Source organism: Pelodiscus sinensis, chromosome 2 (genome assembly GCF_052426305.1).
Source record: "Pelodiscus sinensis isolate ZL-2025 chromosome 2, ASM5242630v1, whole genome shotgun sequence".
NCBI lineage: Eukaryota > Metazoa > Chordata > Testudines > Trionychidae > Pelodiscus > Pelodiscus sinensis.
Genome location: NC_143053.1, coordinates 94,851,362 through 94,865,919, shown reverse-complemented (window position 1 = coordinate 94,865,919; position 14,558 = coordinate 94,851,362). Strand labels below are relative to the sequence as shown.

The 14,558-nt window shown below is 40.2% G+C and overlaps 1 protein-coding gene across 2 annotated transcripts in view; it reads left to right on the top strand.

Annotated features, from left to right (window-relative positions):
- CD226 (CD226 molecule) overlaps window positions 1-14,558 on the top strand; it is a 92,258-nt gene that overhangs the window by 39,545 nt on the left and 38,155 nt on the right. The window contains exons 1-2 of one of the 2 annotated variants that reach the window (XM_014572699.4): window positions 401-541; window positions 873-1,202. In XM_014572699.4, coding sequence (XP_014428185.2) covers window positions 496-541; window positions 873-1,202 — 376 coding nt within the window. In that variant the 5' untranslated portion in view covers window positions 401-495. Of the gene's footprint in view, window positions 1-400; window positions 542-872; window positions 1,203-14,558 lie in introns of those variants that run through there. The other variant, XM_075921041.2, reaches the window with a different exon arrangement.

Here is a 14,558-nt window from a genome sequence, read left to right as displayed (position 1 = left end):
TAATAGTAAAATTAGAGAGTAAGTAATGATATCAGTAATGATGTGCTGTGGATTTTTTTGTATTCTTATGTCTGCTATTTGTGAGCAATTAATTTTTAAGTGAAGTGTAACTTGTTTGGGTGGGGTTACAAGAAAATCAGACTCCTGAAAGGGGTATAGTAGTCTGAAAAGACTGGGAGCCACTGCCTCATATAAGTCAATCATCATCATAATCATCCATATTTTTAAAGTTCTTTCCAGATTGGGAGCTTTTGTTCCAGTGACTTTTGACAGATATTTAGTGCATCTGATGTAAATAGCTGAACTGTACTGTGAACCTGATTGCCTATAGATGGGGCTATTGTTTATGAGACAGTAAAAACACATTGTTTCTTTCATGTGTCTCATTTCAAAAGTAAAGATTTCAATGGTAACAGTTGATTAGGAAATAGCATACGGTGAAAGGAGTCTGAATAAAGCTGTATCACATACTAATCTACTCCAGTGTACACAGAGATGGACTATCTTGCCCGCCTTCTTCTTATTCTCCATTTTTATGAAAGTAAGACTATTTTCTTTTGCTTTAACAAAGTGTGCTGTTTTTTTTCTTTTGGGAGAGACAGAATCAGACTTCAACAGTATTTCTGTGTGGCTTAGATAATCTGAAACCATTCAGAAAAACTAATAGATACAAGTAATAATACCCATAAGGCGTTTACTGGGCTTATTCTTGTGCTGCCAGGCTTTTCATTGTCTACATTATTTTGCTTGATCTTAAAATGTTAGCTAGCTAGTTGTACTTTGAAAGTTTAATACAGTTAACGCTAAGTCTGTGCAAGTTTAATACACAATACAAGTTAATGCTATGGCTGTGTTTGTATGTGATGTTTCAGCTACAGTGGAAGGAAGATTTGTGGATTCAACTGTCAAACTTACCAGTAATATGAATCTGGAATGCATATATCCGAAGACAGCCAATATAACCCAGATGTCCTGGGTTAAGAGTATTGCCACTGACAAAGAAACCATTGCTGTTTTCCACCCGAGGTATGGTGTGTATATTCAAGACCAATATAAAGACAGAGTTCGCTTTATAAATGCTTCCTCAAAAGGCAAGTCGCTAAACTTCATCAAGACCACTGAAGCAGACATGGGCTTTTATTTCTGCTCCATAACGTTTGCAGATGGAATATGGGAAAAGGTGATACAGGTTATCCCATCAGGTAAGTGAATCTTTCCTATTTTATAAACTGCTGCCAAATATAAAATGCAAATATATGCAAACTTAGGAAAGGTCTGGCCTCTCCTTTTGGTAACTTGGTAGATGATTCAGTTACTATAATATGTGGTAATGGAGTCATTTGGAGATAGCTGGCACAGTTTCATTGCCAGATATCCAAGTTAGGAGTAACCAGCTTATATCACAAAGGAGAAGAGCTGAATTCTTGAGGGAAGACATCACAGCAGTGATACAGATTTATTGCCACGGCAAGGTTAAGCAATGACTGGGTTTTAGAGAATATTGCACATGCAACATCAGTGAGCCATTTCCACTGGGAAATAATTTCATGACATTGCAACCATTGTAGATTGTAGTGTTCTGGTACATGCTTTTGGTCAGCAGGGGCCTGCTCATCATTCCTTCTGGCTCAGACTAGGATTAATTATTTTAGAAGATCTGCAGTAAAAGAGTGACCGAGTAATTAGCAGGAACATGCTGCTGCTGCTGAGACTACAAAAGGCAGACTGTGAGGAAAGGGTAAAAAACAAACCAATGCCTTTCCCTCCCCAAATAGACAGTGTTTAAAGCTGGGCCATGGCCCTGTTAATGAAAGTCTGTACAGGTGAAGGGAGGGGCACATATGGCTTCACCAATCCCGGAGTTGCTGAGTATTCTTGCTTTTTGGTTTCTCTTCTTGCTCCTGGGTTGAGGAAAGCAGGAGGAAGTGTTCTCTCTCTTGTTCCTTGAAGGTGGAAGCAGCAAGCTAGTTGTTTCTTTGGCCCTTCTGTCAAGACTACTAGCAGTGAGACCAATTAGCTTGCTAGGAGCTGGATTACAAGCACAAATTCATTTCAGGCAGGCTACTGAACAGCCTTCAGAAGATAATACATTTTGGTGTCTGAGCTACATTTGAACTGCTGAGCAGTGAAAGACTGTGTCCTGTTCCAGGTTGTGTGGAAATTTGACTACTGTGGGAAAATTTGACTCTGCATGTCTCCTTTTTTTTTTTTTTCATATTTCCCTTTCAGGCAATGATGAGCTGGAAGGAGAATTTAGCCTCTAACAGTTGCGGGTCTTGTAGCTACTAATGGAACACTTCCTTTTTAAATTCCATATTTCTGTCCTGAACTCTGTCCTTTGCCCTTCGTTTATTGTGGTATCATTATAAATTTAAGTTGCAATGGTAGTCAGAGTTGGCTTTACACAAATGATATTTTACGGATCCATATTTTCCCATGGTGAATATTCTTTCAAATTAATTGCAAGTCAAATATGAGAGAAGGCATTTTTCTGATTGCCAGGCCCAGCCTAAAATCTAAAATCCAATCTGTGGCCTCTCTGCCTCTTACCTTTCTTCCAGAAATGAAGGATTTGAACTTGGGTTTAAGTTGACGCTTTTGTTGACATGATACCCAGGTCATTCTGCCCTATCTATCTTAGCTCTGTCAGTAGTAAAAGCTTCTCTTTGTCAGCACAATGACCTGAAGTGGGAAATGATAACGTATTGTTTTTACCCAGTTACTTTCCTCACTAAAACGCCTTTAAAATGTGCTAATTAGATTTTCTTTCCTCCTGCCCCCAAAGCTGTTTTACCTATAGAAGAAACTCTGGGTGGAAATGACTATGCCTGTTTATCTAGCTTTCAGTCATTTTACCAGTTAAGGGGAGCTTTTCTTCCCTCTCCTGAAACATAGATTGTGCTAGCAGTCTGCCTACAGCAGGGCAGGTTTCATTAGCTGCAGCTTGCACCTGTAAAAGGCAGTCACTGCTAAATCCAGGACGAAGCTCCTTACTTATTCTCCTCACACTCTCCCTGTTTTCTTGTTTTATGTCTTTTGATAGATCTGGGGTCTTTACTGTTTTCTAAAGAGACCGAAATGCCAAGTTAAAAGGTTCACGAGGGAAAGAAACTCTTCTTTGCCTGTAGGATAAGAGGGAAGATTTCCAAAGGGCCTAAAGGCAGTAAGGCATCAAACACTAATTTGAGCTTTTGAAAATCTTTCCCTAAAGCCGTAGAACTTTTAATATAGTTCATCTCACTCAGCCCAGAGATTGTTTCTAAAGGCTAACCCTAACAGTTAGGTGCCCTATAAATAGTACATTCTTATAGATTTGAAAGTGGTTTTAAATAGTCTGATTTTCCAAATCTTATTTCTTAATAAATTGCATCACAGAAAGTTTAAAGAAAATTGCAATGAAAACCTCAGAGCAGTGGAAGAAAAGATTGTGGTTTCTATTCTTGCTTTTGTGAATATGTAAATGTCAGTGATGACATCAGCAAACACTTGAACATTTTTTTTATTGGTTTTCTGTGATACTATTTGCAGAGTTTATGAAGCAATTTTTACATGCCATCTATCCTAGTATTTCATTTAGCAACTTATGAGGCACAAGTATGTAAACCTGACCCTACCAAATTAGCTAGTCATGCAACCTACAGAAAGACCAACGGGCCACTGGCTAATATCTGTATCCAGTTCTTGCATCCCACACACTCTCTAACCATCCATCTCTAACATTAAAAATCAAAACTAGAGGTCTAGTTGAGACTTGCTGAACTGACACCCTCACAAACTAAAGACCACAAGAGTCAGAGGCTCTCCCTTGTAATTTTTGACCTGTCTACAAGGATGGTCCAGCTGGTAGCCTAAAATAGCTACCATACCCTACAACCAGAACAAATACCAAGTGAGTCATGGAGAGTTTTCAATTTGTGATGGTGAGACATGGAATTCATGATTTTGGGAGGCCCTGCACTTTTATATATCACAGTGTCTGAGGCCCGATTTGGAAAGAAAACAGAGGTACTTGGGTTACTTGTTGAAGTCTATAAGTACCTGTGGGGAGCAAATATTTGTCAGTCTCATTAGTATTCAAAAATGTCTGCCTGGGTCTGCACACGGGGTCCAGCAGGGGGAAGACAAGCAGTGCTTGGAGTAAGAGGGACAGCCATTTGGCCTCAGGCTCATACTCCTGACCAGGTTAGGCCTTCTCAGCTGTGAGAAGGGAAAAGATGCATGGTTAGTCGTCAAGGAGGCTTGGTTGTCTTGATGGGCTATGTAGGATCACTCCTTGGTAGGGTTCAGATATCCCATTAGCTTACTCTCCATAGCCATAAGAGTTCAAAACTTACTTTTAAAACAAAAAAGTAAAGAACCACGTGGCTGTCTCAAGAAAAAAAGGGACAAGGTTGGTGACCTTTTATGACCCATCCAAATTTGAACCCTGAGCAAGTCAGCCCTTTCTTCCCATAAAGGCTAAACCTTCAGAAGTGGCAGAGACCTATATGTTCTTCACTGAACATTCTGACATTTCAGGATTGTGCCCTAGCTCTTTATTTTTGAACAACTTGGCCAGTCTAATTTAAAATTGCTGAAGAAACAAGGCTTCCACCTCATTCCAGTTTCCCTTGGGATATTAGTCTACAGGGGTATGTCTACACTACAATGTTAATTCGAACTAACTTAGTTCGAATTAGTTAATTCGAACTAAGATAATTCGAACTAACGGATCCAGACTAAAAAACTAGTTCGAATTAGCGTTTTGCTAATTCGAACTAGCATGTCCACATTAAGTGGACCCTGAACCGGGCTTAAGGATGGCCGGAAGCAGTGCCGGCAGGGCATCAGAGGAGGACTTAGAGCGTGGAGATGCTGTCTCAGGCTAGCCAAGGGCTGTGCTTAAAGGGTCCCGACCCCCACTCCGGACAGACAGTTCTCAGGGGTGCCCCGCTTGCAAAGCAGTCCTGGCTTGGAGTGCCCGGAGTACCCACACTGGGCACATCACACCACTCAGCCATCAGCCCGACTGCACTTGCCGCAGGCTGCCATCTGGGGAGAGGGGGCAATTGGGGGGCTGCAGGAGAGCTTCCACCCCCAGAAACCCGCAGAGCCAGCCCAGTCCTCCCCATCGGGGGCTCGTGCCCCATTCCTCCCTCACCTCTTTCCACTTACCCTTCCCTAGCCCCTCTTCTTGAAGTACAAAATAAAGATAACGTGTCTTCCTAAATGGAATCTGTCTTTATTGAACAAAACTGGGGGAGACTGGGAAAAGGAGGTGGGAGAGGGGAAGAGAGAGGCTGGGAGAGGGGAGGGCAACTACAATGATCAGGGGTTGGGAACAGGTCCCATATGAAGAGAGGCTAAAGAGACTGGGACTTTTCAGCTTAGAAAAGAGGAGACGGAGGGGGGACATGATAGAGGTCTCTAAAAGCAGGAGTTGGGTGGAGAGGGTGCATACAGAAAAGTTCTTCATTAGTTCCCATAAAGAAGGTCTAGAGGACACCAAAGGAAAGGAATGGGTAGCAGGCTTCAAACTAGTAACAGAAAGTTGTTCTTCACAAAGCAAAGAGTCAACCTGTGGAACTCCTTGCTGCAGGAAGCTGTGAAGGCTAGAACTAGAACAGAGTTTAAAGGGAAGTGAGATCAAGTCATGGAGGTTGGGTCCATGGAGTGGTATTAGCCAGGGGGTAGGAGTGGTGTCCCTGCCCAAGATTTGTGGAAGGCTGGAGAGGGATGGCACGAGACAAATGGCTTGGTTACTGTCTTCGGTCCATCCCCTCCAGGGTCCATAGGGTTGGCCGCTGTCAGCAGACAGGCTACTGGGCTAGATGGACCTTTGGTCTGACCCAGGACGGCCATTGTAAGCTCAGGGTCAGGGGTCTCAGTGGACCCCCTTGATTCTCTTGCACACCTGCTCCTGGGTGGCCAGGCTGGCAGCTCTCCTGCCCTAGACGGCCACTTTCCTGTGCCCAGTGCGGAGATCGTGGACGAGGTCCACGATGTCCGCACTAGCCCAGGCGGGTGCCCGCCTCTTGCGGTCCCGGGCAAGCTCCCGGGAGCCGCCAGCCTGGTCCCAGGAAGAGGGGGAGGGCTGGGGGGCATCGGGTGGGTGGCTCGATCCGTGCCAGGTGCAGGGTCTGCTGGCTGGGTGCTGGCAGGCTTGCACCTGGCACGGGCACCGTAGCCAGACCGTGCCCCTTTAAGGGGTCTGGGGCCGGGAGGGGGGCAGATGAGTTTCCCTGGTGTTGGCCAAAGTGGCCACCAGGGAAACCTGGGGAGGGCTAGACTCCCACTAGTTCGAATTAAGGGGCTACACAGCCCTTAATTCGAACTAGCTAGTTTGAACTAGGCTTAATCCTCGTAAAATGATTTAAATTCGAACTAGCAGAGCGCTAGTGTAGCGCCTATTAAAGTTAATTCGAACTAGCATCCGTTAGTTCAAATTAACTTTGTAGTGTAGACATACTCCAGTGTAGTATCTGCAAATGGCATCCTACATATATTTTCAGCATCCTATAAATCCCATTTAAAATTGCAGCTGTTGGGCATGGTAACTATGTAAAAATGATATCAGATTCTGTATGCTCCGTGTTAGGGATTTTTCCTCTGGTTTTAGTGGTTGGATTTTTTTTTTATCTGAGGATGTTCTCTTTTATCTGCTAAGAGAGAGAATAAATGTCATATAGAAAAATTAAGCCTGGGAACAAGAACAATTGCATGAATTATTTGCTTCCCTAAAGGTGTATGTAAATATTGGTCTAAATGGAATGAACTACTTTACCACTGGGGACTCTGCCTTACAGCTTTATTCTATCATGTGCATTAAACATGTAGAGAAACTGTTAATGCCCCATTTTTAATTATCACAGCAGTATCACAGCAGAACATTTTCTGTCATTTTTATCTAATTTTACTGACACATTAATCAGTACAGTATTGTGCAGTCTCAAAGTGAAATTCTGCTCCTTTGAGGTTAGGTGGCAAAGCTGCTATAGATTTCCATGGAGCCAGAATTTCACCTGATGGGTATGTACAGTTGTAAAATCAATGAAGGCAGGATAATCTAGTAAACAGAGCATTGAACTATAATTCATTAGACCTGAGTTTTATTCCCATCTCTGCCACTGACAATTGTATATGATTTTGGGAAGTCACTTCTCTTTCAATTTCACATCTCTGTGTTTTGTTTTTTTGCCTTTAATATGCCTTTAACATCTGACGGTTTTTCTAAAGTGCTTTGAAATATATGGCTGAGAAGTGCGATATAAGAACTAAGTACTATAATTCCTTATGTTTGGCTTCATGTCTATGATAAATTCCATTATTAAGTAATTCTGAGTACCTGTAAAAGACATCTGCATTGAGGCAGTGCTCCTTTATACACAAATCTGGCCAATACAGCAGACATTTGAGGCTGTTTTTGAGTAACAATGACTTAATGAATTACAATATTTGTTAAAATTTGTACTTTACTGACTTTTAATGAACATTAATTTTCCAAAAGGGCTGGTTTCTTTTCAGTGGGTTATTTTGAAGTTATTTTATGCAGATTCTGCATGCTTTACATCTTTCATGTGTTGGTAATGTCAGATCTGGGATAATCCAATAAATTATATCTTTATGAAATACAGTGAACTGTGAATGACATCTAAAGTTTTAGCTCAAAAATATTTGAAATCCTTGTTTCTCTGCAAAGTAGTCATCAGTACAGTATCTTCTATCATTTTGTTAGGCATGCTCTGCATGCCAAGTTGCATCAGTTAAAGGTGTGATTTTGTACTAATTTTATTTAAATGTGTTTTGCGTGGGAGCTCTTAGATCAGTATAAAAATGGCTTATCAGTTCATCTTGCACTGGTAAATTTACAGGCACAAGCTACATTATATAACCAGTTTTAAACAAATGTAAGAGTGTCCACACAATTTTTGTTTTTAACAAATTTATCTAAATAAAAATTTGAACTTGTACGTCTGTGTACAGATAAGCCCTAAGTGTCTTGGATCACTGATTTATGAGGAAAAAAATAAACACTATTCCATTCAAACAATTCTCAGGCACTGTAGTGCAGTGTTTCTGAAAGTGTACCATGAAAAAGATGAAATAGAGCCAATGAAAGCCGTGAGGCTCCATGGCCGTAGTGCCAATACATAAACAAACCGGGACGGCCAGTTAAAGTGTTTCTGAAAGTGTTTCTGTGGTACACTTTCAGAAACACTGCTGTAGTGCATCACTTAGTTTCCAGATTAGAGTTGAAGAAGAGTGTTCTACAAAAATTGTAGACATCATTAGACATAATTAGAATCGCAAATAGCCTAAGATATATTTGAATATTGTGAAAAACGGTTAGGTTAGGTTAGGTTAGCCAGCATTTCACAATATTGGATAAGGATTCATTTCCTTACCATTATCTCTGCCATTGTTGATGGAGCTAGTTGGTAATTTTTAAATTTTTTTTGAGGAGTTGGAAAATGCTGAGTCATTAAAACCTAGAAAAACAGTCGCTAGTTAGCATTAGAGTATTCACTTGGAATGTAATGATAATACTGCTTTAGACTTGGTTTTGGTAAGTAGTGAGGACATTGAAGGAGAGTGAGTTATAGGAAATAATCTGGAGTCACTGATTGATATAGCTGTGAAAAAGGCTAGTGACAGGTGAGTGATTTCCAGCAGTGAGAGGAATTAGTAATGGTTTTGTACAAGGCACTCACAATATTCCAGGTGAGGTTTTATGAGTGGTTGTGGTTACCTATATTCAAGAAAGAGGAACTGAAATGGAAACATGTACAGAGAGAGGCTACGGTAGGATGATCAGGAGAATAGTCTATCTCACAAAGGAAGACTAAAAGCTTGTTTAGCAAAACTAAAGCTGAGAAGGGAGTGCTATTGTTCTCTCTAAATATATTGGGGTGGGAGGTGAAGGACAATCTAAAGAACAGTTTTTGCACAATGACATATAAACTCCCCGTGAGTCCTTTTAGGCTGGAAAGCAGGCTTCTAACCATAAGAGGAGTGAGGTTCTAGAACTACCTCCTAAGAGGTATAGTGGGGACAAACAACCTAGCTAGTTTTAAGATAGAACTTAATACATTTTATTAACGGGAAGACATGGTGGAGTTGCTTATGATAGCAAGGGTGGCTGGAGCAGAGGTCCCAGGAGGTCCCATCTAGGTCTGTGTGTCTATTGTGGGGAAACTCTGGTTCAGGTGCCAGCTCTGCCTGATCTGTAAAGAAAACAAATATCAAAGCCCTTTTTCCAGGAGTGAAATAGAATTCTTTATTTTCCAGTCAGACTTATCTTGTACTCTGTAGAGACTTTGAGCTGGATTCTCTTCTACCTCGCACCTTGGATAATACTTTAACACCCAAGCAATATGGGGGTAAATTGCTGCCATTCTGATTTGGTAGCATTTTACATTCACTTTACAATGGCATAAATGATGATGCAAAGTTCAAGGCAGGGCACCTGAGGTCTATCACTGAGTAAATTTGGCAACATGTAGCTAATTTATTGATTGTCCACATTCATTTAAATTGTATTTTCTGAAAGACAAAACCACCAAACTAAAAGCATTTTCAGTGTAAACATGAAGTGTGGTGTTCAGATATGTAAATTAAACATCTGTAAGTGGGATGAAATAGTGAACATCTAGAATATTACTGTAGGGACACTGATGATTCATTCTGCCTTGGTTGGATTATAAAAGACAGTTGAAAACTCTGTTGTCCACCAGGAAAATGTTTGCCAGCTTTGTGTCATTTTTGCAATAGTGTGTATTGTTATGTTCTGAGATTATAGGAAGCAGTTTAGAAAAGTTCTTTAAGTGTGTTTAGTAGTATTCCCATCTTTCTGTGAACTGCAACCACTTCCTATTTCAATGAAAAACACAGAGAAAGCTCCTTTCTACATGTACATTAAGATGACATAAATTGAGCTGAATATAGAGAGTTTGCCTGTCCGATATAGCTATTGTTTCAGACTTTCTTCATGCAACATACTCAGCCTGTATAGGTTTGCACTCTGTTCATGCTTGGGAGGCTTTCTTTAGAATCATAATGACTAGAAGCCGCCCCACCTATCCTAAACTGAATCTTATATTTATGCAGATGCTTCTGAATTTAATTAGGAGAATGTATTTTGACCCCAGCCAGGTCTATAACAAATTGCTGACCTTTCTGAAATCAGAAGATATACTGATAAGGAATATGAAATTTGGCATATTTGCACTTGTAAAATGCAACTTGTAACACAACATGTTAGATTAATTTTTGCAAAGCACTGTAAATAATAAAAAAGCTATCAAAATCCTAACCCAAAAGGGGATTAATTAAACTAAAATTTAGATTGTAAACACCTATCAGTAGTGAAAGGGGGTGGGGGAACATACATCACTTGAATAAAAAAACAAAACCAAAACAAATGCAGGAAATTCTAAGACTATGATAAATTGAAAAAAAATCAACAAAATCAAGCAACTGAACGTATGGAAAAGAGACAGTTAAAATACCGCAAACAACCATTTGTGTCACTAACCTCCCACCCACTGCTCAAAGTGATAAGATTATGAAATCATGCCCACATTCTGCATTTTCCACCCGAAAGTACGAGGCACCTACTCCCATTCTGTAACCTGGAATGCAACATACTAGTGTTCATGCCACAAAACTACATTTGCATTGCTTACAGAACTGCAGACTGTCGTCTTATTCACTCCTTTTGAGAAATGGCAACACCAGTTTCTTGCTGCTTATGCTGCATACTCACACAAAGACATGCTGCTTTTCTTATACATCTTGCCATCCTAGAAATGTTACAGAGGTCGAATCCCCTATATCTAATCTACCCATCTACATACACATCTATGGTTTTTATTTTGTACTTGTCAGTATTGCTTCCAAATAGCACAAGAGCCCAGAAAAAAATCTCTCGAATCCTTCAGGCAAAAGAACATGGATTTGTGTTCTTGATTGTGCATTTTAAGTGCATTTATTTTTGTGGAAATAAATTATTGAAATTGTAGGTTCTACCATCTGATCTGATGCCATCTGGTTTGGGCTCAGCCTGACAGCCTAGCACCAAGAATGTTCTGTTTCCAGTGTCGCATTAGCACTATGGAGAGCAAGGCATTCACTGAAGTGGTGCTCAGTTGGGTTCCAGACAGTGCAACAAGACTCCTGTAGATTAGGACCCAGCCTTTGTAAATTATTTTGGAAAGTGTCCAGGGAACCTGTTGCATTCTGCAAGCACAGGTGCTTGATGTCTATGTCAGCCTTTATTGCTAATGATGTGAGCCGCTGAGAAGCGTAGCCACTTCAGCCTTTTTGTAGTGATTGATTTTAAACTCTGGTGAGAACGAGTTATAGTAGCTCTACCTGGAGATGATGAAAAGAAGTATGACTGTGGCAGAGCTTCTTGGCCAGGAGAAGGTGTTCACTGGCATGTTGTCAGCTGGAGAGTCCTCATTGGTCATGTTCACTTCTGGTGCCTTCTTGCCGTTGGTCGGATAGATTGCTCTTTTCACAACAAATCCGATGAGAGAGAACTGTGTTTTAAAATATTATAAGTATTCTAGAATCAAAGAGGATCAGGGTTGCAAGAGACCCCAGGAAGTCTCATGGTCCAACTCCCTGATCAAAGAAGGACCAATCCCTACTGGTCCTGCCTAGAGCAAGGGGCGGGACTTGATGACCTTCTGAGGTCTCTTCCCGTTCTCTGATTCTATGATTCTACTAAATTAATAAGTAAGGAATTTAAGGTTAAATGTGAACGATCAGTCTCTTTCCTTAGTATCTTTTCTTGAGTTTAGAAGGTAAAGTGAAATCATTGCTCCTTTTCCCCAAATTCTCATTTTATGCTTTGAACTGAAAATGGAATATTCGATTTATGTCCAGATTAATTTTAAATTCTTGTGATATAAATTCTGCATATCCCCCGTTAAGTCTTGGGAAAAGTTTATCAGAGTTCTTTCTCTGTTTTCAAAGCTCTATTTTAATTTGTGACTGTGTGCTTCAATCAATCAATGACAAGGGACCCTTTGCCTCAGGGGAATACATTTCATGAATGATAGTGAATATGAGAGGTAGTTTATTAATAAGTGTCAATGCCAGATGTCCCTATTAAGTATTATCACATTTTAAATAGTGTGATCTGCTCTGCTGCATGATAGCAAAAGACAACAATTATGTTCTTAACTAATGCAATTATACATTGATACAGAGCACTACCTTCTAGAATACTGTTTGCTTAAAGCAGTATGTTACACACATTCTTTTCCATGTCCTTATGCACCTCAACTTTATTTGTCTCTCCATACAGAATGAGGTTCATAGATTTGTAGTGGAAAAATTATCCACCATTTACAGTAGCTGGAAGCAAAAGATGATCCTGAGGGACCTTTGCTCCTTATCTCTGTCTTAGCTATGAGCTCATAAGGCCAAGGGCAATCTTTTTATGTTTTGTACGGTACCACGCACACTGTTGACAATTAATACAAAAGAATAAAGAGGCTCAGACCAAGTGAAGCTGCTCTTTCTAGATATCGGCTAGGGAGATATGGTTGTCAATGGATTCCTTTTTGCTGCTTGTAGTCTTGCAGGGTGCTGTAGAATGAAATATGCCATTTCTCTTCAGTAGGTGAGGTGAGGGGCAAGAAACAGGTAAAACAAACCCATTTCTCCTCTTAAGTTGAGGCTCAGATATATGGTCCACCACTCTTCTGTTCTAATGCTCTGTCTACATACAAACTTGTATTGATTTACAGTAATTAAATTTCAGATTAAACCCGTACAAAAGGCTATGTAGAGGGATTTAGTTATGGAAGACTATGTCCTCTCCTGGCATGTTCAGGTGAAAGGATTGACTCCAGGGGGAAAGGAGTTGAAAATATATAGGAGTCCAGATTTCCTATAGTGAGCAAAGTGTGCTGGATGGGTAATTTAGATGAGAATTTCCAGCAATAGAAATATTTTTATAAAAGTAGATGAAATAAAGATGTTTTCATTTATACCTTTTTGTGCATGTGTACTATTATTATTTTCAGGAACTCTTGAATACTGAAGTTTGCACATTTTTTCCCTTATCTCCAGGTTTTTTTTCACTTCCAATTTGGAAATTACTGTGTTGGAGTCTTTACTAAAAATCTCCGTGGCACTCAGAGTAGGCCATCTTTTTATAATTGTGCTAACTTTGCCAACTCTGACCCTTTTGTTAAAGTGGGAATAACGTCTCAGATACTTGTGCCCGGCTAGAGACAGTATCTTGCTATAAATGATGAAAATAGGCAATCACTTTGGAGACTATATGGAAGGGCAATGTAGCTAGATTCCTTGCCAGTCAGTATGCTAGTATTTTTGGTAACTTGTTAGTTAGATCATTTCTTAAGTTTAGCTGTAATATTAGTGGTGTATCTTTATGGGAACATAGGAGACAGAATTGTTACATATTTAAATGGAAATATAAAGCGTGGTACAAAAGAACTTTGCTTGATTATATACATAGTGTAGAGAAGTTGCCATAAAGAAACTTGAAGATTTTCAGCCCTGAAGTTTTCTCATTTTCTAAGTAGACAAGAAATGACATTTGTAACAGGAGAAAGGAGTGGCGAGTTTAGCTAGACGATAAAAGGTCATGTAGTTTCTTTACGTAGTCAACTTCTTAAAACTGTTGATATAAAAACCCTCTTATTTATTAATTCAGAGCAATAGTATATGAAAGATTGGTTGAAAGACGAAATACTTGGAGGAAGAAAATGGGATGTTTGTTACAGATGTGGTTTGAGTCAATGACACAAGACATCAAGTAACCAGGTTCAGTGAGCTTATTTAATGAAGTATTATACAGCACAACTCAGAAGTTAATGTTACTAACTTAAGAATAGCCTTGCAGCAATCAAGTGAGATTTTTTCCATTCTAAACTAAGTACTTATTTTAAACAGTACTTTATACTGTGTTTGCCTTATTCCTTTTTTGTAACTTCAATACACTTTCTAACTTGTTAGCTAAGTAACAAAACCAAACCTATTTTTTCCTAATAAGCCCATTTCTTAGTTGTATGTGGCATAACATATATACTAGTCTCATGTCACAGCCAAGTTCAGAATTTATGTTCCCTGCAGTTTTTTCCCCACTGACAGAATAATGGATTCTGACAGGGAGACAAAGAAAAGCTGCAATTACACCTTTTCAGAGACCAGGGGCTGATGTGGCACTAGAAAAGAGAGCAGCTGGCTCACAGGCTGAAACAGCCAGCCTCAGAGAAGGATGGGGAAGAGGCTGCTTTCTCAGCACTGCATATGGGACAAGGTAGTATTGGGCAGAGTACCTGGGGCTGCTGGGTACGGTCACACAGGCTAGCCTAGGTGAGGGGACAGATTGGAATGAAGGCACAGGAGCTAGTGGGATGATAGCATTGAGTCAGACACCAAATGGGGGTATGTGTTCAGGGACACAGAAGGATTGGAGGGTGGCTGAGTGGGGATGGGGCAGCTATGCCTGTCTGAATGGGGAGTGGGGTTCAGGGATAGATGGAGGTAGGGCAAATGTGCCTGAGAGTGGGAGAGGCTATTAGTCAGTACAAGGA